The sequence below is a fragment of the Lissotriton helveticus genome, chromosome 7, assembly GCF_964261635.1.
Source record: "Lissotriton helveticus chromosome 7, aLisHel1.1, whole genome shotgun sequence".
In the NCBI taxonomy this organism is placed as follows: domain Eukaryota; kingdom Metazoa; phylum Chordata; class Amphibia; order Caudata; family Salamandridae; genus Lissotriton; species Lissotriton helveticus.
In genome coordinates, this window is record NC_136068.1 from 1,429,073,288 (window position 1) to 1,429,100,870 (window position 27,583).

The 27,583-nt window shown below is 43.8% G+C and overlaps 1 protein-coding gene across 1 annotated transcript in view; it reads right to left on the reverse strand.

Annotated features, from left to right (window-relative positions):
• GLP2R (glucagon like peptide 2 receptor) overlaps nucleotides 1–27,583 on the reverse strand; it is a 972,379-nt gene that overhangs the window by 109,760 nt on the left and 835,036 nt on the right. Inside the window, exons 8-9 of the mRNA XM_078654772.1 lie at nucleotides 20,710–20,770; nucleotides 7,084–7,153 (exon numbers count right to left, since the gene is read on the reverse strand). Coding sequence (XP_078510898.1) covers nucleotides 7,084–7,153; nucleotides 20,710–20,770 — 131 coding nt within the window. The remainder of the gene's footprint in view (nucleotides 1–7,083; nucleotides 7,154–20,709; nucleotides 20,771–27,583) is intronic.

Below are 27,583 nucleotides of genomic sequence, written 5' to 3' on the forward strand. Positions count from 1 at the left end.
AAATTCCATATTCTATCCCAACACACACCCAATTTTAATCTTTTACATCCGAAACCCATACCCACAGAGAAACTTTATATTACCCCATTACTGACCTCACAATGCGTTGTAATCAAATGTGATGTAAAGACACCTGCGTTGTCGGAGTTCCGTTGTTGACAATGTACTGCCTGCATTATAATGGTCATCTCCCGTGCCAAAGCCAACCCATAGGCTATGTCGTTTGCGGTCGTCTGCCCCAGGACCGCGCTCTGTACCAAGGAGCTTTCCTCATGGACACTCCACCGCTACGACGCCAGCACCCTCCGCGCCATGAACCCTGGATGCCACCTCACCTGCCAGGACCAACCTCTGCTCCAGACCGAACCTCACCATCGCCAACACCGATGGCTGCAGTATCGCCCGCAAGCAGCACCCCGACCATCAAGGAGGAGGCATTGCCATCACCTACTGAAGCACACCCCGACTGATCATCCACTCTAATGACCCAATGGTGACCATGGACCAACTCCCAGATCCGGACCAAGCACATCCTCTGCGGCACCTTCATGTGCAGGCCCTTCGAGCCTTGGCCCCCCATTCCCCAATATCATTGTAGACCTCATTGCACCCCAGGATCTCCCATCCACCAACGACATCCTACTCGGTGAACTCAAGCTCCACCTTGACAACCCCAGTGACCAGGACACCACCCACTCTTGGGGAAGGTCCCCTACATCAGACGCAAGCAGCAAGTCACCTCAACAAGCTATATAGCAGGACACACGTTCGAGCATGTCACCTCCGCCAGCGGGAACCTCAACTACAGTCACAAACCGGAATCTCCTGGTCGGACTATCATTGGTAACATCATGTCTTCACTTTGCCCACCGGACATCACCGCCATCATCGCACCCTCTTGCAGCTTGATCAAGGCCCCAGAAGAACGTCTCGTCCACTCCCTCCGCAACAACACTCCAACCAATGCTTCCAAATGATGACACCGGAGCGCGCAACGACCACCGATGGATCTCCAACAGTGCCGACATTTGGGCACCCCTGATAAACGGCACTGCGTCAGCACCTTCAGCCTGCCTGATGGCAGGCGTGAGGGTGACACAGTGCCAAAGGGATGGCTGGTCCCATGCATTGCTGGAGATGCATCATGATTGTGACATGACTGCAGCAATGCGTGACTTTAGCGCAGACAGATACGTCAGGATTCCTGAGGTATATGTCATTACTTGTGTCATGGAGCACTGTCCAGTGAAACAGCGCATCTATGCTGTTGCAAGAAGGGCGAAGTGAGAAGTATTGCAACGGTGTCTTGTTGCAGCGCTGCAACACTTTTCATGACTGGGGCCCAGGAATGCACACTATCTTTTTGATGGTGCGCATTCCTGCACTGTAGTTTTGTTGCAGCGCAGAGCTGCAACATTGCTTGCAGCGCTGTCCAGCTCCAAAACATGCTGTGATGTGCCTCCAAGGGTTATCCCCATTTTTAAGACCAGCTATTTTCTGATCTTAAGTAACTGGCTCTAACAGCAGTTAGAGACAGTTTTTCTGGTCTTTAGAAGTTCAAGGATCCCTTATGAATATGGAGTAGTGTTGTTTGCGGGAGTTTTTGCACAGGAACGCCTCTCCTGCATATAATTATTGCTAACAGAAGTAGCGATCTTTATAATGGATGCTTCGCCTAAAAACTGGTGCTAACGACTGTTAGCGACAGCTTGGTAATAGGGCGATAAAATTATCACTGCATTAGCGGCAGAAAAGTGCAGCTAATGCGGCCATAAGTCCTTGAGAATATGCCCCACTATCCTCAATTTATCTTTTACCTAGGATCATAACCTGTCTAAACATCCATAAGAACAGGCTGTACATCATCTCACCTTATTATATACTAGGTGAGTTGAAGGTATTGAAATTTGAGACCAAATGGAATATGGGGTTGCCTGTAGGTGGTTTGTGGAATCCAGTCTTGATGGGACTCTCTTAACAATTAGAGACTTTTGAATTTGGATTTATCATATTGACTAAGTGTGCAACTCGTATTATTGGGATACATTAAAATAAGATTGTGTTTTAGGATGTATTGATAGATATTATACTTTGTATTGTGTCTTAGTTGACAATTGTTTTCTGTTTTTTTTTACAGGATCTTACACAGAATATTGCTGTAATTAATCATTAGGAGGAATAATATGTTTGTATTAGTCCTGAAGAAGGTGGCTGTAACCTTGTAGCACATGGAAACGTGTGGACGTCTACTGTTGTTAAATTTGTGGAACATAGTGTATATTGACCAAATTCTCAATACTATGCACCGTGTGGGATTCCTACAAATTAAATCTTGTTAATGACAAATGTACATGTCTTGTATATGTGTTTTTCCCCCATTTGTGATAAAAGTAGTTTTTATTAGTTTTTACGGATTTTAATTGAAGCTTTTCACAATTGTGTATGTATTACTTGTTATAACTAAACGCTACAATTTGATAAATGTGACGAATATTAGTTGCTGTGTGGGTCCCTTACATTACTAGTTTGAGAATTGTATGACAGATGTATGAGATGTGTTTTCCAAGAGAATTTTCATTTGCTTAGATATTTAAACATTTATTGCCAACATCAGAATGTGTGCACACAGGAGATAGTTTGCAGGTTACCTTTGGCTTTAGAGCAAGCATGCTTATATTTGTAAGAATGGCTATTGCAAACGGGAAAGTGGATGCTGCCCATAGAGAGTAACAAGTTCAGACCAATTCCCCACCCTCCCCGTCTTCTTCGTCTCCTGTTCTGTTATCTCTAAGTTTGTCTGAGAGAAAAACACAGTTTTCAACAAAAGCAGGTTCCTGCAAGGTGTAAATGTTGAGTAACACATAGTCAGTGGCAAATACATTGCTTTCTGGGAAGAGGACAAGAACTCGCTCTGAGAAGAAGTTTCTGTTCTAACCTTGTTAGTTACATTTCAAAACTGTGACGGATGCACTAATGTTGATTGAATGTGGGACACTGCCCTACAACCAGAATTTGAAAATATAAGTTGTACTTTGGCCGTCCTTCAGCTTATCACACATCATCTTTGTGCTAGATTTTGAGTTGAACTAGCCTACACAAGGCCAACATCAATATCGAACCTACTGGGCCTCAGTTGTCCCATGGCATGCCCTATGCCCTGTTTGGTCCAATCATAGTGTCCATGGGTAAGGTGGAGGTCTGCCTACTTCATCTTCAAGGTTTGTTCACCCCGAGTGTGGAGCTACTCACCCACATCATCTTGGGCCACAGGTCTTGAGATTCTCCCACTTTATGAGCAAACGTAAACTACGACATAGACTTAACTCTTCAGACCCTGCAAATCATTTTCCCAAATCGAAAACACTTCTTGTTTAACTTGGAGAGTTACTATTGCCCCTTACCGTGATTACCACTTTAGTCTGTTTTTGGTGTTCACCAATAATAGGTTCGCAAACTATAAGGCTAGGAACAGTTAACAAAGCAAACCAATTTGGCCAGGAAAATTGCTCAATGCTCTGTTTATGTTCTCAGAGCAATCACTAATGGCGCTTGTTTGTGAACCTTCTTTGGAACATTCTATCACTATGATAACTTTCTTGGTATTAAAATGCCTTTCCTTATTTTCAGGGGAGGTCTGGTATTTGTGGTCATTTGTTGATCATAAACAAGTAAATGGACAGAGCTTGTCCAGCTGGTGAGAGATTGGATGGAGAGAAGTTGACACATGTTACTGCTGAAAGACAGTAGAGCACATTTAAACTGTACTAGGTCATGATCTCACCAGGTAAGTGAAAAACCCTATACAACTGCCACTATTATGAAGACATTTGCACCAGACTGAAGATAGGAATGACAACTGAGTAAGCACTCTACGCTACTTCAATATCTTGATCCATCAGTTAGCATTGCAGAAACATGTTGATACCACAGGCATGGAGGGTTTATGAATAGATAACGTCCTTAAGTGACCCAAAAGAAGAAAGGAGGTATCCAGGTATTGGATACAAGTGTCCAAAACAAGACACCTTCAGAAAAGGAAATAACCTCTAAGACGCAGGCCATTAATTAGGAATTTTAGGCAGCTGACCAATAGTAAAGGCTGGATAATCACACACCGAAAACTCCCCAGTGGTAAATGAATGAACCTTGTGGTGAGACGGGTCACATTATGCGTGTGAGAATTCTACTACCTATCTGACAAATATATCACAGATTACCATTCATATATGGATGAGTGACTATAGGTAAGGTTGAGGTGGTCTGGAGCGCGAACAACTGTCACACCTAATTGTATGCTCATAGAATAAATGAGGCTCATCAATGACGTTAAAATGGCAATGTGCAAGTGTGGAGCACTGGAGAACCTTCCACTCCAAGATCTGAGATTAAAAGATGAATGGTGATAATGAAACTGTGTGATACCGGTTTGTCAAAAATTACTTGAATGGGTCAAATGTGACCACACTTTCCAATTTATTGGCGGGTATTCATCAAGATGATATGGTCCATGATTTTAAACATCACTGACAAGTTGAAAGCATGCATTGAAAGGGCAAAGGGTGTGACACAAATGCCCTCAACTGAAGATCATTGTGAAGGAAAAGATTCCTACCCCAGTGGTGATGGATGCTTACAAAATCTTTACCTAAGTTGACATTCGCTTTGACATTGCTTCAGCGTGGATAGGGGCTATTTTCTCAATGATTTTCAACAATGGTGGAAGCAAAGAAATGAACTGAAAAGTTAAATGCCTCACAGAGATCAAATGATAGCTTTTAATAAAGGTAGAAAAAAATATTTGTTTTGGAGTAGCAGGGAATTGACGGTTGGGAAGTGACTGATTAAATATATTCACCAGTCCAAAGGCCAAAGTAGAGCGCAAATGTTACAAAAATTCAACATATATAACCCCATGGATACTTAAGTTCAGCTATCAGCTTCAAGAATTATTCAAAGCAGATCAGTGAACAGTAACGGCCAAAGGAGGCCAACATGATGCAAAGCTCAGAAGAATGCAGAAGTCTTTAATTTTAGAATTTAAAGTTAAATATATTTAGACATTTAAGAGTATAGTTTCTATGCAAAAGAACTGCATTGCCAAGCTGCCTCCTCGCATTCTGAAGCATTAAGAATCTGAGTAGAGAAATAAAGACTTGCAGCAGTATGTTTTCCAGATTGATTGGCTCTAAAATTAGACATAGTGGATGGTTGGTGATTCAAGTGTCACATCTGCTCAGTTGCTTTGACTCGTGATTTGGAGGTGGGCAGTTGAAGATTAAATCAAGGTGAAGCTTGTCAACTGTGGTGGTTACTCTTATGTTAGACTGGGGCAACCTTATCAATGGTGAACTAGACAGTATCAAGGGTGCAGGTTCTTCTCTCTGTGATAGGGGATGTAAATTCCTGGTTATTAGGGGAAATTAGAGTAATACTGGTTCAGCTACCGATTGGATATATGAATACCACACACTGCGGAACAAATCACAGCTTACCTTTCCTTTAAAAAAAAGCTTTTTAAAAATCCATCTCTATGTTCTGACTTTACATCCTGAACAAATTCCATCAGCTCTCTAGCAATCATACCAAGGCAAACAAATGGCTAACCTTGCATCCTAACTGCAAACTCAGTGTGTCTCCAATATCTGTACCTACTGTGGCTCCATATACTCTACCGTAACATGGATAAACAAGAGCTACAATGCAATCAACTGTAACCGAACTTTATTTAACTACATACGTAATAGTATAAACTAGTTGCATACGCGTATGGCACTAATCCACAACATACGCATATCTGTAGCAAAGATCCCAGCAATGCTAGAAAACAACATGGTAGTACAAGATAGAAATTCAGAAATTAATAAGTAAATAAATATAACACTACCTTTTTAAAGCTGTAAGACACAGAAAAGCAAAAACATGCCCTAAAGCATGCTCCGTGTCAAAAGAAGGTTCTAGAAGAGGAACTGTGCTATGATGTTGGAATATAGGCAAAGTTGCACATTCATATAATACTTAATATGTGCCAAACTAAATGTGATACATATTTTTTTATTTTAATACCATCCTAATTGCTTAAAGGTCATACAAATATTAATAGTGTGAAGAGTAGTCAGAGTGCCAGACACTGGAATTAATGAGTTTAGTCTAAATGATTGCTGGTATAAAACACAGGTAAACGTTGTTAATATCAACTGGACTGTAGTGACAAGCAGAACAAACACTTTGAAATGATGTACTCAAAAAAAATGAAAAGTTTCGTAACTGGTGGTAATGAAGCTCAACCCACTGTATTGCACAACATAGCTGTTCAGCTATTGTCGTATCATTGCTCACCATAACTCGCGGGCTTTTAATTCTGCCTGATCTACTTGTTACAAAAATTAATAAACAAAACAATAGATCTACGTTCTTTCTGGATCTGGTCTTGGAGTTATGTTAAGTCATTCTTAAAGATTAGAAAAGTACCAGGAGACAGCTGAAGGATGCTATTTGATTTTGATGAAGCATTACGTTTTTATTAGTTAAATGCATGATAACATGTATTTTCGTTCGCTACTGGAACAGAATGTTCAGCAGAAAAAGCAAGCAAAGCAGATACCCATCTCCATTTAAACAGTAAAAACAAGAAGCAATCACAAAATAAGTCATTCAAGTCAAAGACTTTTTTCAAATATGCTTTGTCTTCTCAATTATCAATTTGATTAAAATCCATAATCACAATTCTCTAAATATTATTGTGCAATAATTGATTTAGACTTTCGAAACTTAACTAATTATGTAATAGTATAGAAAATGGAAAAATCGGAAAAATCGGAAATACTGTTATACATGCTCGAAATACATAAAGAGGTTCATATCTACTTAATATCACTACAAAATGTACTAATCATTTGATAGGTAACATGGAAATGTAAAAAGCATGTAGGGAATGTATCTTTTTATAAAAAAATATTTTGCAATATCATGAACTGGATTGCAAATGAATGCATGTACATGTAAAGAAGGATCAAGTTACAGTTGCATGTACATCTGTGAAATCAGAAATGATAACTAGTAACTCAACATTATACATATGCTTACCACTATTGATAGCACCATTGGCCCCCTGATGATCCACCAGATTCCCATATTCCCATATGTACCCCAGCATCTAATAAATAATATTAATAAAAAGAAAAATTAAATCATTATGTTAAGCACAGAAAAACAATTGCAGTTTCATACATTATTTTGCATAGTGACTGAATTTTATATTTATCTATATTCTGGTAGATCCTAAAGCAATGTTTTTTTGTTTAAATCTTTTTATTAGGGTTTTACATTTTCGAAATTCCCATGTGGGACATTAGACAGGTCACAGAACAATCAGTATATACGTAAATGTTAATCAACAATTACATCCATGGTTCAATATCAACAGACTGGCACCATTCTTCTGAATACGACAGCTGTACATCATGTCCTCTGAATCTGCCACTCGGCTATCTCGTCGTGTGATGCCGTGTCGTAGTGTGCCTGATCCCTTGGGTGACATGATGATGGGGTGGGTGGAAATGCTTCCCCTCCGTCAGTATACTACCCTGCATGATGTGTGCAAGCGTCAACTTTTGTGTAAATGACTCAGATTCCGAACCGCCGACTTGAACTGAACTGGTAACCGTAGGAGGGAATACCTCCTGAAAAGAGAAAAAAGGAGGGGGGATCCTAAAGCAATGTTAATAGTGTTTTGGACCAATACAAGCAATACATTAATATTGTGGGATAACTATATACTGATATATGGTCTGAAATATAATGACTCATCTTTCAGATTGTAGGTCTGTGTGACATCCCAAAAAGCTCATAGTTACATTTATTAGATCATTCTATGACTTGTGTTTGTCCAATCAATATGATCATCACCTTCAAAGGATCCATCTTTTCATGAGATTTGAAATTTTCTTCTCTATACAAGGGAAAAACAGCAATTAACTGCTGTTGTTTAGTATTAATTGTGTATTTTCTAAATAATATCATAATGTAAATATTGACGCATACTGTCATACCACTAAAGAATGAACAGAATCAGTTCATGTACACCCCGTGGGGCAAACATCAGTCATTTTCTCCAGTCAAGTTAATACTTTATTTACAATAACATTTTACAAATTCTCTTTTTATGAATTCATGAAGGATTCCTTGAGTATATCTGTAAATTTGCCAGAATTCCAAAAGTACTCAAATTTGCAACTACAGACCCACATAGAAAAGTGTCAAATCTACATTTCTGCATATTTAAATGAAATTTATGAGAACAGCTTAACTTTGTCACAAGTTCTTTACTTCAGGGAAAAATATTTTTATCAATACAGTGATGCTTTCTTTCAAATCTCCATTAATTTGAGTAGAGTTCCCTCCCCAGATCAATCTAAAAATCGAGTTAATGCTATAGTTGAGAAGAGTAAATCTGCTGCTTTTTTCAAGGATATATGTTGGAAATATATTCACCATCCGAGCATTGCGTCATCTGCACTATAATCACTTTAACACACATCATTGCATATGAATTAGTCCCAAAAATATTTTTGATAGAAACTATGGTCTGGTCTGTGCTTCCTCTTTAAACTTGATGTTGAGTGATCATCATTAAAACTAAGAATTAAGTTGTGGATTCCTCAGAGGTACCCAAGAGGTTTCCAATTTCAAATGAGTCCACCCAGAACAACTATTTTCATAGTATAGAAGCTGTTCTCAAGCTGAGATTGCCATGCAAAAGTTTTAAGAACACCCACAAAGGTCCTCTCACCATGGAACATCCACATTACAATGTGGTGAGAAGCGTTAATCCTACTTAAATCTGGAAGCAGAATTCAAACGGTCCTGCCCAGAATGGGGTGGAGTTTTTTCCTCACTAAGTAAATAGTATTACTTTGGCATGAGGTATTTGAAGAGTTCAGTAAAAACCCCTTTTCCACGTATTGCTCGGAAAAGTGGGAATATACTTGAGTAATTACTGCATTGTGCACCAAATTCTACAGGTATAGCAATTTTCCCATCACTTTTTTCAAAGTAAATTCCAGTATGTTTGATCTGCCGAAATTTGCATAGGCAAAAATGTGGAACTGCCTGTTTGTCAAACGACTACAAATTCCTATAAGAGCAGTAGCAATGGTTATCACACATATAGGAAAAACAGCCCTATACACATGTATAGCTGCGAAATTAAGGCAGAACAAGGGAGGTGCAATAGACAAAATTTATGTTCAAATTCACCAAGTTTCCGGTAAATTTTTCAGACAAAAAACCTTGTCCAATTATTTATTGTGTTCCGATATTCCAAGAAATATTTCTGAGAAAACAGGCATAAACGTGTTTGACAATTATAAAGGAAAAGTACCATCCCCGTTTTTCAAGGAGATGTAGAAGAAAAGAAATATGTAAATTATCATGTTCTCCACACGATGGCATGTCGATTTTCCCCATTCTCCTAATCTTCTGTGACATACTGGGAGGAATAGGAGTACAAATGGATATTTACGATTTGTGGGGAAGTTCATGCACGCTGCAATTATTTTTTTTGTGAATCCTTAGAAGTTAGTGTTATTTGCATAGGTGTTCCTATCCTTCTGTTTAAATAGTTATTCTGCTCACAAAGGCCATGAAATGTAGGAGCCAGGCAGTTTAATCCTTCCTGTGCTCTATGCTATTTATGAATAGCTTGCCTGAGAATCTTGGGCTGGAGGCAAGGTGAGGAGGCAAATCCCCCAAACTTTTGTACATAAAAATAAGGCAAAGTAGATGCGAATTGGATCACCAGGTGTGGCTGGACTACCATCCAACCCACAGCGCCTCTCCAAAGCTAGAGTCTATCCATCTCGGATAATGTCAAATGCAGCCTAAAAATCAGCCAGTTCATCAACTTATTGCCTACAGCAGCGATTTAGCTTTGTCCAAGCGCAGATATTATGAAGCGGCGCACATCAGATATCAATCAATCAATCAATCAAAATAACTTTATTCGGTTTTCACATATAAAACCATAAAAGTTCTCTTATATTTAAAAACAATGCATGATGAAAGTTCATAAAATAGTTACACAATTCACCACACAATAAACAAGACCCCATAGGGATCTTGTACAAATGCAGAAATGTTAGGGATCTACACACATGTGCTTGCTGTGACTAGGACACAGGTCAGAAAGCCTAACACTGAACAGGCCCTGGACTCTGGAATAATGGACCAGGTGCCTTCCAAGAAAAGGGGCAGTAGGGTTAAGGCAGTGCCTGCCCCCCTGACTGAGAGTGATTATCAGTCTCTTGAGGGAGATGATTGTTCTCCTGAGGAAGGAACTGTCCCAGAGGAGCTTGAGCCTGATCAGGTTGAGATCTTGGGGACAGGGAGCCCTTCCAGGGCAGATCTGAGTCAGGAGCAGCTGAGCTGCCCTTCTCTTGAACCCCTTAGACAGTAGGCTGCAGATGAGGCTACTGGGAATGCTCGTGGCACCCATAACATCTATTGAGATGATGGACTCCTGTATTCAGAGAGTAGAGACCCCAAGCCTGGTGCAGCCAGGAGGTTGGTTATACCTCTGAAGTTCAGGGGCTTCCTATTGACACTGGCCCATGATATTCCTTTAGTAGGTCACCTGGGCAAGAACAAGACCTGGGACAGAATTGACCCACACTTTCACTGGCCCCACATGTCTGAGGGCACAAAGGAGTTGTGTCACTTCTGTGTAACATGTCAAGCCAGTGGTAAGGCAGGTGGCACCACAAAGGCACCCCTGATACCACTACCTATGGTGGGGGTTCTCTTTGAGAGAGTGGGGATTGACATTGTTGGACCAATGGATCCTCAGACTGCATCTGGGCACAGGTTTATCCTAGTGGTGGTGGACCATGCCACTAGGTACCCAGAGGCAATTCCCCTTTGGACCACTACAGCACCTGTTATGGCACGAGCCATCTTGGGAGTTTTATCAAGAGTGGGTTTCCCTAAGGAGTTAGTATCTGACAGAAGTACAAACTTTATGTCCAGCTACTGGACTGCAATGTGGAAGGAGTGTGGAGTGAATTACAAATTCACCACACCCTATCACCCACAATGCAATGGTTTAGTTGAAAGATTCAACAAAACCTTAAAGGGTATGATTAAGGGTCTTCCAGAAAAGCTCAGGCGAAGATGGGACATCCTGCTACCCTGCCTTTTATTTGCATACAGGTAGATTCCTCAGAAGGGGGTTGGCTACAGCCCTATTGAACTTCTGTTTGGGAATCCTGTAACAGGCCCATTGTGTCTAGTGAAGGAGAGATGGGAGTTACCTCTCAAACCCCCTAAACAGGGCATAGTGGATTATGTACTTGGTCTCCGCACTCGGGTGGCTAAGTACATGAAAAAGGCAACTAAAAACCTTGAGGCTAACCAGGAATTACAGAAAGCCTGGCATGACCAAAAGGCTGTAGTGACTGTTTTCCAGCCAGGACAAAAAGTGTGGGTGTTGGAGCGTGTGGCCCCACCAGCTCTCCAAGACAAGTGGAGTGGGCCCCACACTATTGTTGAACAGAAGGGAGAGGTTACCTACTTGGTGGACCTAGGAACTCCCAGGAGCCCCCATAGGGTGCTTCATGTCAACAGACTGAAACCATTTGTTGACAGGGCAGACATGGGCTTGCTCATGGCTACTGATGAGGGACAGGAGGAGGAGAGTGACCCTCTCCTTGACCTGCTCTCACAGAACCCTGGTGATGGGTCAGTGGATGGTGTAGACTTGGCAGGCAGCCTTACTGCTCAGCAGCAAACTGATTGCAGACAAGTGCTCAGTCAGTTTAGACATATGTTCTCTCTGACTCCAAGTCAGACCACCTGGTGCACTCATGAAGTGGACACTGGGGACACTCTGCCTGTTAAAAGTAAGATTTACAGGCAACCTGATCATGTCAGGGACTGTATCAGGACAAAAATCCAGAACATGTTGGATTTGGGAGTTATTGAACCCTCAGATAGCCCGTGGGCTAGTCCAGTAGTCTTGGTACCAAAACCTCACACCCAGGGTGGTAATAGAGAGGTAAGGTTTTGCGTTGACTACAGAGGTCTCAATGCAGTCACTAGGACTGATGCCCATCCAATTCCAAGAGCAGATGAGCTCATAGATACTTTGGCCTCAGCCAAGTTTCTTAGCGCATTTGATCTTATAGCTGGCTACTGGCAGATCAGATTAGCTGATAATGAAAAAGCCAAAAACAGCATTTTCAACCCCTAGTGGGCACTATCAATTTGTGGTAATGCCCTTTGGTCTGAAGAATGCACCTGCCACTTTTCAAAGGTTGGTGAATACAGTCCTAACAGGTCTGCAAGACTACTGTGCAGCCTATCTTAATGATATTGCTGTCTTTAGCTCCACTTGGGAGGATCACCTGGTCCACCCGAGAAATGTTTTGGAGGCCCTGCAAAAGGCAGGCCTAACTATCAAGGCCACTAAGTGCCAGATAGGGAAGAGTCAGATTGTGTACTTGGGCCACCTTGTAGGTGGAGGCCAGGTTCAACCATTGCAGAGCAAAATCCAGACCATCATGGACTGGGTTGCTCCCACTACCCAGACTCAGGTCAGAGCTTTCTTGGGCCTGACTGGGTACTACAGAAGATTTGTCAAGGGGTATGGATTCATTGTGACACCCCTGAATGACTTAACTTCTAAAAAAATGCCTCAGAAAGTTCAGTGGACAGTAAGCTGTCAAAAGGCATTTGATGACCTGAAGCAGGCCATGTGCACTGCACCGATTCTGCAAAGTACTAACTACTCCAGAGAATTCATTGTCCAAACAGATGCATCTGCATTGGGGGTAGGGTCTATGCTATCACAATTGAATGATGAAGGTTAAGAACAGCCAGTAGCTTTTATTAGCAGAAGGCTGACCCCTAGAGAGAAACATTGGTCAACTATTGAGAGGGAGGCCTTTGCTGTTGGTTGGGCTCTGAAGAAGCTGAGGCCATACTTGTTTGGCACTCACTTCACTATTCAGACTGACCATAAGCCCCTCTTATGGCTAAAACAGATTAAGGGTGAAAACCCCAAACTTTTAAGTTGGTCCATTTCCCTACAGGGTATGGACTATACAGTGGAACATAGACCTGAGAGTAACCATACCAATGTGGACCGTCTCTCCAGACATTTTCACTTAGAACATGAAGCCTCAACTGGTCAAGGTTAGTTTAATGTCCCTGCGTTTGGAGGGGGGTTGTGTAGGAGAGTAGTATCTGCTTACCTTTGTTACCCCCACTTTTTGCTGGTGTTTCACTGTTTCTCGACTTTAGTCTGGCTGGGGCCCTGCTAACCAGGACCCCAGCCTAGCTGCTTCTTCTCTAAATTGATTGCATTAGGTACACTCCAAATTGGTTACTGGGTTACCCTTGTGAGTCCTTAGTATATGGTACCTTAGGTACTAAGGGCATATGTTCCCCAGAGGCCTACCAGGGGCTGAAGCATGTATTATGCCACCTCTAGGAAGCCTTCCAAAATGGCACCACAGGTCTGCTACTGCAGCCTGGGTAAGGTGGTGCATATACCCCTTACTAAGATATAACCTACCTATATCTACCCTTAATCACTGACACATATAAACCTATAAGTCACCACTATGGCAGGCCTCATCAATCCTGAAGGCAGAGTGCTTGGTGCATCGTCTCTCCGAGCCTTCCCGAAGTTGTGCATTGGGCTTCTCGTAGTCCAAACCCGAGCACTATTTGTACCGAAGATTGTGGGCCTAGACTCCACAAGTGTTCCGTGGGCCCGCTTCTAGCATTTCCGCTTGAGGCTGCTTCACGACACCTGGTCTGTCGACTGGTGAGTCCCCACAAAGTTAACTCTTCTGTTTCTTGGGCTTTCCTGGTTGCTCCAGACCTGCCCTGACTCCCCTCAGACCTTGCTGGTCTGCACCGAAGCCTATCTCTGCTTTCTGCGTGGGTTGCTGTTGCCAATGCTTGTTGGGTCCCATCTGGAATACGACACTGCAGCCCTCGACATCCTTTGTGGGACAGCTCAAATCCAGCTCCTGGTCATCATCGACACCTCCTGGTCCTCGTGGCTGAAGAGTCAAGCTTCACTTTCTTCACCTGAAATCACCTACATTGGTTGGCATCATCCCCTTTCCTTTCTGGTCACTGGCTAGTGACCCAGACTCTGTCCCCTCTGCTTTCAGGTTCTTCTCGACTCCAATCCAGGCTTGGATTCATCCGGACACTTTCGACATGGTCTTCTGCTTCACTTTTCCGCAGCTCGCCATTGAAAACGACGACGAAACATGGCATCAAAAGACACCTATGCACCCGGCTTTCCTGGGTGAGGTAACTCGAGTACTCCGGTGCTCCTGTGGGTATTGACTGTAGAACTGCCTAGTTCTAAAGGGGTTTGCTCCAAGTCCTCTCCTAAGTGTCCTTCCTTTGTCATTTTCTAGCCGCAACTTTCCCCATAGAAGTACATGGTGATTTGCGGCTGTGTTTAGACATTGCACGCCTCCCCCGTGGATCCCCTGTGTCAGTACCTTGGGTGGTTCCTGGTGGCCCTAGCGGTTCTAAAGGCTCTAGGCCATGTATCTATGTCAGTCATGGTTCTTATACCATTTTCTTTCTTAGAGACTAGATGGATGTGTTTAGAATAAATACATATATTTTATATGTATATATACCTGGTGGGGTTGTCTTTCATTTGGTCATGCACGAGATTATAGACTGGTAAAACAAGCTACTTTACATTCCTTCAAGACTTAGCCTGAAGGCTGCTCTCCAAAGCTACGACTAGGAAAGCTCTCTATACAGGTTGTCTTTAAACCTACCATCAATAAGGGTCATTTGGACTGGTGCAAGGTGCCCACTAGAATAGTGAACAGCATATGCCAGGCCAACTTCTCACAGTCAGCCTATCTAAATGTACTCGACCCACCCCCTAAACCACCGAATCCAACAAAGAAATCGGTCTATAGCAATGAGTACTATCCCAATTGCCTTTTTTCAAAACAGGCACAATAGTGGAGATAGCCCAAGACTCAGGGCAACCAGATTTTACGGCTGCATTCATAACTGCCATGAGAACCGTCTCCCAAAATGTTGGACCTGATTTAAAGAGATCCGATGGGATGCCATCCGGTCCCGAGGCATTGTTACTTGACAATCCGACAATACCATCCTTGGCCTCTTTTAAATTAAAAACCAGATCAGGGACACCTGCCTCCCGGGCAGAGGAACAAATTTGCTCAAGGGGACACTCAAACATGGCTTCAAAGTGGAGCACCCACTCCTCCTCAGTAATATGGGCACCTACTGCACTTCCTTCTTCATGGTTTAAGAAGTGACTATTAATTATGCTCCTGAATCTGGAACTGTCCCTCACTGTGTTAGCCTTGATTAACTCCCTCAAGGCTTCCTCCTTTAAAGCAGACTTACGCCTTGCCAGTTCCATTTTTAACTCTCTTCTGCAGGATCTAACTAATAAAGGGTCGCTTGGGCTCCTATTTGAAGCTTCACGCAGTTTCCTTGCTGACCGGGAACAGGGGACATCAAACCATCTGGGGGTCTGAGTAACAGTGTGCCAAACCGGGGCACTTAGGAAATCACTAATTTTTTCTGAAATAATTTTAAAAGCACTAATAACATCCCCCGGCGCTGTAGACGGTGTAGTGCACAGGGCTAACTCGTTAGCACACGAGACCGATATTAACTCATAAAATGCATCTGCGGATATCTGGGTCCATTTTAGCCGTCTCCCATCATCTGTTGGTCTCACCCCCCCTCTCTGCCCAGCAACAGTAAGAGCCCACAAAGATGGACGCACAGAGGGTTATGGTCACTGTGTACACTCACTTGAATGGCAAATCCTGTGAATAATTCCAGTAGAGGCGATGATAACAAAATAAAATCTATAAATTAACCACTACCCCTCCCTTTAAAAGATGGAACAATGGGGTACTACAGGGGTCAGGTAAACACATGAGGGACAATAAATCGAAATTCATGGAGGAAACTATTCAATGTCTTCCCTTGTAGGGAATGTTCAAAATGGATTCCTCTCACACGTGGGCAACCCAGATCAACCAATCTTGAGACCCTGGGGTCACCACCTAGGTGAATATTAAAAACCCTGGCAATCATAAGATTTTGGAAAGTGACATTAAGATGTTGCCTTACAAAGGAGATCAACAAGGAGATATTACACACACCCTTGGATGTTGAATTATTAAAATGAATGAGGCCCAATTTATGGGACCCCTTGCAGAGTACCAGGGACTGTGTTCATGGGCTCTCTATAGGCAGGACCAATACCTTGCATTCTACTGCCAGGGAAATATAAATTGCAAGGCCACTTGATCTTTCTACAGATGTGGTGGTAGCCGGGACAAAAAAAGACATATAGCCCTCCAATGGTAAACTACTTTCAGTCAGCCACTTTTCCTGCAAACAAATCACACTGAGCTGTTTTATAAATGCTATCCAGGAAGAGTCAGAGAATTTGCTGGTTAAACTAGCAAAACAATGTTCCAGAATATAACATTTCTGTCGATTTCACCCAGAGTGCCGTTACTTAGCCCAGAAGTTTCCAGCTGGTTAGTAAATGTCACTGGATTCCTAGAAGCAGGCCCACTAAGTCAGTCACAAGCATCCAAAGCAGCAAGGGGTGAAAATTGGTTTGTAAGCTCCATGAAGGGAGGAAATAGCTCCTGCCAGCCATGAACTGTCTGAATCCAATGGTTTCGATTAGGAGTCAAATTCGGATTCAATTTCCTCAGAGCTGGATTTTAATGGCGTCTGCCTGTTGTATGGGGCCCTGATAGCATTAGACATATAATTCGGCCCCAATGGTTCAGGTTTATAAAAACAGCGAGAGGTAAAGCCACAATGGATGACTTGAGACCAAAAGGGGCATTATTCAAAGTTATGACCAAAATCCTTTCTGCAATGTGGGGTCTGTTAAAATTGATAATAACACAGTCACACTTACAGGACTTATGAGAGCTGCCAACCCAGTTGAGCCTTCCCACCATATTAATATTTTTATCTACCCTCATTCCTAAAGCTGTATTACAAGAGAACCAATATAATACTTTGTTAATCAACTGAGATTAATCCTCCTTGGCACCCTGAGGGAGATTAGGTACGTTCCCCAGTATCACAACATATGGGGTCGATGCTGCTTGCAGATGAATAACAGGCAAGATCTGCCTTGTAGTGTAGTTCCGATAGTACACATTCATGCAGGACCTACACTGTTTACGGATAACATTTACTGTGGGCTTGGTGGCAAACTCAGTCTGTACACCCCCTCCGAATATGTCAGCCTATGTTTTCGCATTAGCTAGCTCGCAGTGCTACTAGAATCTCCTGTTATCAGAGAGATTAGTTTTTGCAACTTCAGAACATAATAACCTCAGACTCGTGGAAACAATATACTACTTTTCACCCAGTCACTCATGCTTGCTTGTTTTGCTCTCAGAGAGATACACAGAAGAAACAGTTGAGAGAGTTTAGAATAAGAATTTATTGTACCATTGTTCTTCTCATGTAAAATAGGTGCGCTGCTAATACAGTAGCAGCCATATAGAACCAGCAGTACAGTGAATAAGAAGAAATAATATTGTTCTACCATTTTACAATAGTCATTAACACATACATGAATATGAAATGCATTAATAAAATAAAATAAAATAAAATAAAGTGCGTACTCCTAAGATGTCTGTCTTGATGTACCTAAGTGTACCTAGCATGTGAGTAGGTGCGAAAGTGTGAAAGAGCCTAAACCTAAGAGTCTAAGAGTCAAGAATCCCACTAGGTTTTAGTCAAACCCCCATACCTGAATAATGAGAGTGTGGGACTTTGTCCTGGACTTAAGCTGGACACCCCGCTAGGGATCGTCAGACCACTGTCAGCCAGAGCGATGGCATGCCAGAGCCTCAGCTTCTCTGGTCAGTGTGTCGGCCTTGAAGTCACAGTTCCTTCCTGCTTACTGATAGCAAGAGGTGCTGTATTTATACAGTCTATGTTCTTATGTTACCCATTGTACAGTATGAGGATGACTTTGGGGATTAAACCTTGTGCGTCGATGGGAGAGGTGAAGTGGACCGCCTGTAGAGTGTACTCATAACTTATTCATATGTGCTAAGGATGACGTCTTAGCAATATCGATTGGGAAAAACCCACCCTCGGCATGGAACTAGGTGAAAGGTTTAGTACATAAAAGGCTACAGTCCTTATAAGGCGTTATGTACATATAAGGCAGTCTGTCCTTATTTGGAGTTATGTCCTTATAAGTCTAGTTCATATGAAATGATGGGGAGATGATGTAGGGAATGTGTCCAATGTTCCCTAGACGTATATCAGGGTACTGATATGAAATATAACAACCTAGGCCCTCCCCTCCCCATGAGATTGCTCCTCAGGTGTATTGCTCCCCTGTGTGGGTTGATCCCTATAGCCGATCTTTTCATAGGGCCCAAAATTGTGCACAGTTTTGACGCTGTGTGGATCAAAGAGGGGGGCGAGACCAGGCAGGAATGTGCCTGGCCCCTTGATGAGTTTAAGGGGCACAGTAGGAGTTCCCTAGTGCTCATGTGTGGGGCAGCCAAGGTGGGAAAATCCAGTGCAGGAAGAGCCATTACTGGCTTTGATTCCAGGTTGGCAGCTGCACCTCCTAGCGGTGCACAACATTTGAGGTTAGAAAGTCCCTTTTCAGTCGTGCTCAGGCGTTGGATTAAAGAGCCCAAATTAGAGTTCATCAAAGCCTTAAGAGAATCCTGAAAGGATTCTAATATGCACACCAGTTCTGCTTTTGTCAGTGCTTGTTCGACTGGGGACTTCTTAGATGACAGTTCAGCTTTTGGTCATTTGGCCTTTATCCCCATGCATTTGGGCCTTTCTTTTCATGCCCATCCCTTGATTGACTGACTCAACACCTCCTGGTCTCCCTCGCAAAGCTAGTCCAGCAGTTAATGGTTTGATTGAATGAGAGGTTGCCACCATGTGCCCCTGGCTTGAAGGTACGTTGTCCCCCCTGGAAGTATTGACCATGATGGTGGGTGTAAGAAGTAACTGCTGGCCAGGTGAGAATCTGTTCGATCCGACTGGTTCTTGGGCCCTGGAGTTATTTGGAAATTCATCAGCTCTATCCATAGACATGTGTATACATGTGAGGAAGGGAGGATGGGCATTTACAGGAGACCTAGAGAGACGCTCTGGTTCACTAGCTCAATCTCCTTATCGAGCACTGCTGCAGTCTGCTGCAGAAACGAGTCCATAGTCACAGCCATACCTTTGTGCCAACCACGGCCCTCCCAGGAGCAGTAGACACCTTACGTTTTCACCATGTAATACCCAGGCAGATGAACTCATTAATGGGTCTTCAGCACAAGAACATCAAGGGTCAGGGTCTGTGTCTACTAATACATAAACAGATGGTTAAACACACATGTCTTGGTATTCCGGCAACCGAGTCCCTTGAAATGGTAAAAAGACTCCCTACCTGGTCCTCTGCCACTGCCACTGGAACTGAAGCTGGAACAGGAGCAGGAAGGTGGTTGACTTTACTATGGCAGAGTACTGGAGTTTGAGGAAGATAGAAAGATGAAACCAAGATGGTAGGCCCAGCCTCCTCTGATCTCGGATAGGCGCAGATGGGCCCTCCCTTGGTCTGGGCATGCCCGCGTGCGTCCTGTGCACATCCCGTGCTGCCGGAGCCCTGTGGGCTTCTTATGCACCTCCAGGTGCGTCGCCAATATGTTGGCGGCGTAGCGGGCGCTCAGCAGGCTGGTACTTGCTGGTGGCGGTAACTGATGGCAATTACAAAGTTTGAAAGGTGGCTCCCGCCCTGCGCGTCCCCAAGACATTGGCACGTAGTGGGCGCTTGGCAGGCTGCTACCTGCAGTCCCTGCTGGTGGCGGTAACTGGCGGCAACAACAAAATGTTAAAGGGGGCTTCCGCCCCGCAGGAGTCCTGCGGGCTTCTGATGCCAGGTGCATCCCTAAGATGTTGGCTGCGTAGCAGCCGCTTGGCAGGCTGGTACTTGCAGTCCCCTTTGGGAGGCAATAAGCGGCGGCAACTACAAAGTTTGAAAGGTGGCTACCGCCCGGCGGGAGCCCTGCAGGCTTCTTATGCGCCTCCATGCGCGTCCCCAACATGTTGGTGGCATAGTGGCTGCTAGTACTTGCAGTTCCTGCTGGTGGTGGTAACTGGCGGCAACAAAAAAGTTTGAAAAGCGGCATCAGGTAATTATAACATGATTGAATCGGTAACTGACCAATTTCGCACTTATCTTTTACACTAGTGAACCAGTGCAAAACGCCATTTTCAGTGAGGGAAAAGAAATTCTTGCACTGTTTATTCAATGCAAATTGCATCTTTCACTAGCCGGTTGGTACAAAGTTAGGGCTAAGCAACTCTTAGCGCAGTGCATGTTGTCAGGTCCCTGGCGTCTAACATCCAAACATCTATGAATGTGTTTAATGCTATTTCACATCCAGAAACCCTATTGAGAAATTACGGGAAACAAATAATTGAGACTGTGATGCAAGGTAATTTCTAATTTTGTTGGATGATATCTCCACATATTGCAATCATGAAATACATCACTGAATATTGTAAAACACTCTAAAATATATACAAAATCAAATACAAATTATAGGATCATTTCCCCTTTTTATGAATATGATTATTATGTCTTGTAGTAAAAGCATTGTAATTACTTACCCACTATTTTCCAGTTTAGCTTTTGCTAACACCCATGGAAAAACAAACAGGGTGGGAAACACTGTAAAAAATAGATATAGTAAGACATAAGCAGGAAAATATATGACTGGAATATACTGACAGCGTCAATAGGTACATGCATTGTAGTACAATAATACAGGGCAGCCTACAATCCTCATATAAAACGCTTACTCTAATTTTCTTATTACAGTTTAATTTTTAGCATTACTAGTCACCTGTACCAAGAACATTACATAGTTGCTCAACTATAAATAATGATGTCGATTCATTTTTCAGATGTGATGTTATAATGTCAGCTGCCAGAGCCAGACGTCATTGTGAAAGGCAGGTCACAGAGCAGAATAACGACTGCCATTTTAACGACAAAAAAGCAGCATATTTACTCACATTTCACACAACCCAGGGTAGCTAGCAAAGTTGCTGCACTGCGTTGTGGGAAAGGATCAACAGAATTGCACCATATCTATTAAGATATGGTGCATTTCGTCTGTCTCCTAGTGCTTGCGCACTATGTGCAGCCTAGACCAACTCATCACCCTTGCACCATGGTGCAAGGTTGTCTGTGTTACAGGCAGAATGCAGCACACATAGAAACAGGAAGTAACGAGGAGAAATAAGGATATTTCTGCATTTTACTCCTGCTTCAGGGAGGTGTAGCTTTTTGATGCATTTCCAGGTTTACTATTTTTAGTAAATCTGCGACTCGATGGGTGGATGCATAGGAACACCAATACTCCCTGAAGCAAATAAACGTAAGGCAGTGGAATGTGCTGCCTTGCACTACTTTGTATTTACTAAACCACATGAAGCCTCACATAGTGGTTTTAAGTGGTTATGTAAATGCTATAAAGAATTTTGTGTCAGGGCTGCGCCATAAATTTACCCAATCTTAGTAAATCTGCCCCTAGATCTTCGCTGCTCCTCTTCTAATATGTGTCTGTTATGCAGCACAGAATCCACATTTGTTCAAAATGTTTTAGAAAATGCTAGTCCATGTCAAAGAAGAAGACACCAAGGATTTAAGCTTCATAGTCCTGGGGTAATGGAGTGATCACGTGTTATATCGACTAAAATACCCTCTGCTGTACATTAAAAGTATACTAATAATCACCTCATACGAGGGCTTAACTTGAGCTGGTGGACGAATGTGGAGCCCACCGGCACTCATTTTTAGGGACCAGCACATATGTTTGCTTATCAGACTTTGTCTTTGACTAATAGAAAGAAAAGCACACAGGGCGCAAAGGAGGAAGAGTACATTGGAAAACACAGACAAATGTAGAAAGCTTGGATGAAAAAAGAACCTGAAAGAGTGTGATAAAGATTCAGGGGGTGCCTAGTTGTAGATTAAAGCGTAATGAAGTGGAGCCATGAGTATGCAGCCATTCAATAGCGCTGTCTGCAGGGTTATGAGCAATACCTTGGGCCCAAGCACTTAGGGCCTCATTTATGAGGCCTTGTGTCAGTTTTGCGCTTCCGATGCGTCACTTTTTGTGATGCATCGGAGGCGAAAAACATGCCTCCTGTTGCGTCACTTTCTAAATCCCTCGTTACATTATACCTGCATCAGGTATAAAGTATGCAGGGGGGCGTTCCCCCACAAAAAGCCTCGTAGGATTGACGCAGTGAAATCTATAAGATTTCACTGCGTCACTTCTAGGACGCTGTTGCGTCATGCGCACCTGCGCCTGCCTCACAGCAGGCGTAAGACTGACGCAGGCCCTTTCACCTAGGGCTTGCCCCATGTGAAAGGGCGCATTGCTGGAGCTGCGTCACTTTTGTGACACACTCCAGCAACGCGTCACTTTTGCGCTTACAGATATGTCTGAAATACTGACATATCTGTAACTCCTTGCGACATGATGCATCATACATTAAATATGACACATCAGGTATGTCGCAAGGAGAGCGCACTGAGAAGTGACGCATCGCTGCTTTCACGCAGCGATGAATCATTTCTCATAAATGAGGCCCTTATTCTTTTACACATTAAGCACTGCCTTAAAGTTGCATTACCTTATGAAGGATCTCTGTATTGACATGCAATATCGCCACAATGTATGGCAGAGGGTACTTTAATCCAGATGTAAAGCTACGGATTACATCTGGACCACTTCGAACAAAGAGTGCAAAGGTGGGGTACCTAAAATTCAGAAACTTAGTTTTGGAACGTAATACATGGTTCACTGTAAAGGATTCTTAATCTCCTAGGTTTTGGACAGCGTCTCACATTATACAGAACTGCTGATGCATGCTAGTTGCAGAAGAGCTGAGGGAGAGTCCAATACGTCACGTCCAATCTGGACATCGAGATCTGAGGAGAGATGAGAGTTGAGAGCAGAGGGGGAGGCAGCTGTTGCCATGCCGTGCAAACTTCGATAGCCCATGCTACCCCCATTAGCTGCAACAGTACCCACTGGGCATCTTAGTCTTTTTATTGTCCCCGCCTCCTTTCGCCTGCTTTTGCAGTTGTTTTTGTTTCTGTTGCTTCCCTATTGCCTTATGGCTCATTTCTTCATTGTCGACTGCCCCTCGTGACTCGGGTGGGCAAACCGAGATGAGGAGAGACAGAAATCAGGAGGTAGGAGGTGAGGCGCAGAGCTGGTGGGATCGACGTGTTGAGCATTACTAAAAGTTTCCCCAAGCGTTGACACTGCATATGACCTTAGCGACCACCAGCTGCCAGTCCAAACGCCAGCTTCAGATCTGATAAGCATGTATTGTGTGACAATACCAAGGGATAGGGAAGTAGAGGGCCTAGATCGCTGCTAGTGGACGGACCTAATGAGAAGGCCGAATAATTCGGGTGTAGCCTGCAGGTTTGCACATAGGACATAGGAGTGAAGAGTGTACTGGAGCAACATTACTATATCTTCTCTCATGCCATTGGCTGCAGTAGAGGAGGGCTTCTATGTGGCTGGAGGAAGAGGTGTCGGAGCTGAGTTGAACTGAAGTTGAACTGAAATCAATTCTCAGTACGCCTTATCTTCAATTAGTGATTTTTGCTACCATCTTTGTTTTGGAAGTTCTGGCTCAATCGCTTAGTTATATTATCTTTTATTCACATACATTTTACATTTTATATTTCATATTGTATACACTATGACAGCAACAAAGTTAAGATCTGGGACAATAATCTCTACAAGGTGTTGCCAAAAGACTACATCATATCCACTATGAAACAAGGCATCACATTGGGGTACCCTAAAAGAGAAGTCAACCATTCCGATGTATTTCATGAGATCTATTGAAGAACTTCTCAAAGCAGAATTTGACTTGCTATCTATGAAAAAGGTAACAAAACTAAAATCTCAATTGGATGGCCCTTTGCTGGATACTGAGATTATTTTTAACGACTTTTTGTGAGGCAAGAAAACCCCTGATACTTCCCTGCTTTTCCTTGATATTGGCCAACTAACACAGAGCATACTATATAACACCAGACAGCCTACCATCTCCGCCTGGATCCCGGTCAATACAGAAGACACCGTCACCACAATGAAGAGCATTTATTCAGGAGTCCCCACGGACCCCTGCCTGCCGCACATCTTTCACAGAGCAGCTGCCGCCAAGGCACTCGAACTGCAACGTATCATCAACTCCACCTTCGAAACCAGCACATTCCCCGATGACTGGAAATGCGCAGAAGTCAAGCCCCTCCTCAAGAAGCCCTCTGCTGACCCGACGGACCTAAAGATACTACAGACCCATCTCTCTCCTCCCCTTTGCAGTGAAAGTAACAGAGAAGATCATCAACCTCCAGCTTACGAACTACATCGAAGCCAATTTCATCCTCAACTCCTCCCAGTCCGGATTCTGCTGGAACCAAAGCACCGATACAGTCTTCCTAGCCACCACAGATGACATCCGCTCTCTCCCCGACCAGGGCTACACAGCTGCCCTCATCCTGCCAGACTTCTCTGCAGCCTTTGACACCTTCTCCCACCGCACACTCACCACCAGACTCCACAACATAGGCATACAGGGAATCGCCCTCGACGGGATACGCTCCTTCCTCACTGGCTGAACCCAAAGACTCAGACTCCTGCCCATTCCTCTCTGAATGCACAGAGATCCGCTGCAGAATTCCCTAAGGATCATCGCTCAGCCCCATGCTCTTCAACATCTACATGGCCCCCCTCGCCAACATCGTCAGACAGCATGGACTTAGCATAGTATCCTACGCTGATGACACTAATCCTCTCCCTCACCAAGAAACCTAACAATTGCACGTGCGAGTGTTTTAAAACTTGTAGGTGCGCAGGGCGGCTGATCAATAGCGCCACTCGCACTCTCACCTGAATTGCGGCCCCTCTGCCTCGTTCCATCGCGGCTTCTGCCGATTGTGTGGAGGGCGGCTCACTTACCGCGGCTCCTAGTGCCGGTCCGGTGGTGGGAACGGGCGCCATATTGGGAGGAGTCAGAGAGCGCAGGGACCTGTGGCAGCGGTCCAGTCGCTCGAGGCTCCCTCCCATAAAACGTTTGGGAGTCTCTTTTCACTCGTGGATTCCGGGTTGGTGGTAGCAGCCCGGCGCCATTGGTTGAGAGACTGCATAACGGCAGACCTGACTACAATTGCTCTTATTTTAAAATTGTATTAATTTCGGGCCATTTTGTGTTTTTAACTGGTACATTGTCACTCTGTGCAAAGCGGTGATTATAACTGTCAATTGCACGCGCGAGTGTTTTAAAACTTGTAGGTGCGCAGGGCGGCTGATCAATAGCGCCACTCGCACTTTCACCTGAATTGCGGCCCCTCTGCCTCGTTCCATCGCGGCTTCTGCCGATTGTGTGGAGGGCGGCTCACTTACCGCGGCTCCTAGTGCCGGTCCGGTGGTGGGAACGGGCGCCATATTGGGAGGAGTCAGAGAGCGCAGGGACCTGTGGCAGCGGTCCAGTCGCTCGAGGCTCCCTCACATAAAACGTAATGTGCTGGAGGGAGCGCAGCGGACGAGCGCAGCGGGCGCGACGGAGGCGCGCCGGAGTCGCGCTAGAGTCAAGCTCGTCTGCGCTCGTCCGCGAGCGTCCGGGGCTAGGGGCTAAGGACCCTGTTGGTCCAGTAATGTATACATCCGCTGACCTGTTAGCGTTGCGACCCACTATTACCACATGCCCCCCCGTACCCCTTAATACGGTGAAACGGACATTTCGCCTAGGCATTACCAATCCCATTAATATAGCCATGGACCCTGGTTCTAATTACACGGTGCTGGAAAGTACGGCTGGTGCTATTTGTAATTTTAAATGTGTTTATTTAAACACTCGCTCTATGCCCAAACATCAGATGGACATTTTTTTGTTGCTATCCGATCTTAAACCGGACTTACTTTTGTTGACCGAGACATGGCTCACATTGGATTCTCTACCGAACATCTTGGCTGCCTTGCCTGCTGAGTATTACATTATGTCTGTGCTACGATCGGCAGGTAAAATTGGGGGCGGGGTGGCCATCATTTCTAATAAGAAACATCAACTTAGACAACTCTCCTCCTTGGACTTACCTAACGTGGAGAACATTGTTGTCAAGCTGGATACTGTTAATGGGACACTTGTGGTGGTTTTGTTATACCGCCCGCCCCAAAACATGGCTATGTTTCCTGCTATTCTTGCTGAGCAACTGGCCATGCTGACCACCAATAATTCTAAATTACTCTTGATCGGGGATTTTAATCTCTGGTTTGACAATATACTATTAGACCCCCTAGCAGCTGAAATGAAGGTTCTTTTGAGTGATCTGAATTTATTACAACATATAGACACTCAAACTCATCAAAAGGGCCATAGTCTCGATCAAATTTGGTCATTGAACCTACCTATTGATTTTATTGATATTAAACCATGTAGTTGGTCTGATCATTTTATTATCAGTTTCTCTTTTTGTGTTGTGAAAGCCCCCCAATTTAAACTGAAGGCTACCAGTCTGATTCGGAAATGGTCCTCTTTGGACATTTCAAATTTTTTAAATTTGTTAAAGTCTACCTTGCCAGAACAGAGCTTGGATGTGGAGACTACTGATTGTAGGCTTCAAGAATGGCTTAATTTGGCCATTAATGCATGTGTCCCTCTCACTCGCTTCGATAACTCACGCGGTGTGGGTGCACATAGGTGGTACACACCGGAGTTGAGGAAATTAAAACTTGAAGTGAGGCAATATGAGAGGACATGGCGTACTAACTACTGCCCTCATGCTAGGATTGCATACTGCCTAATCCGTAAAGCCTACCAAAAAACACTGCACACTCACAAAACTGATTATTTCTCTTCTAAAATACTTAATGCGACTAATAAGTCGAAAGAAATTTTCAGGATTGTGACTGAGTTGTGCAATGATGAGAGAACTTCTCCTCCAGTTGTCCCCTCACAATCTCTATGTAACTCCTTGAATGATTATTTTTATGACAAGATAGCATCGATTAAGGATACTCTATCTAGGCTGCCAGCTTGCATGCCGATAGATGATACCTTTTTTAACCCCCTTACTTTGCATTCTTTTCCTCTAATTACTGACCAAATCCTCCCAGATCTGCTGACCAGAGTTAAGTCTGGGTCTCCTCAGGATGTTTGTCCTCCTCAAATAATGAGGGAGATTGGTCGGGCAATTCCCAACAGCCTACTTCCTTTGCTTAATAACTCCCTGATGTCTGGGACTGTCCCGGTCAGTTTCAAACAGGCCTTGCTGATCCCTCTAAAAAAGAAACCCGGCATTGATTCCTCCGACCTCTCAAATTATAGACCAATATCGTTACTGCCTTACCTATCCAAAATATTGGAGGCCCATGTGACCAATTGTCTATCGAGTTTTGTGGAAACCTCTGGTTATTTACAACCTAACCAGGCAGGTTTCCGGCCAGGT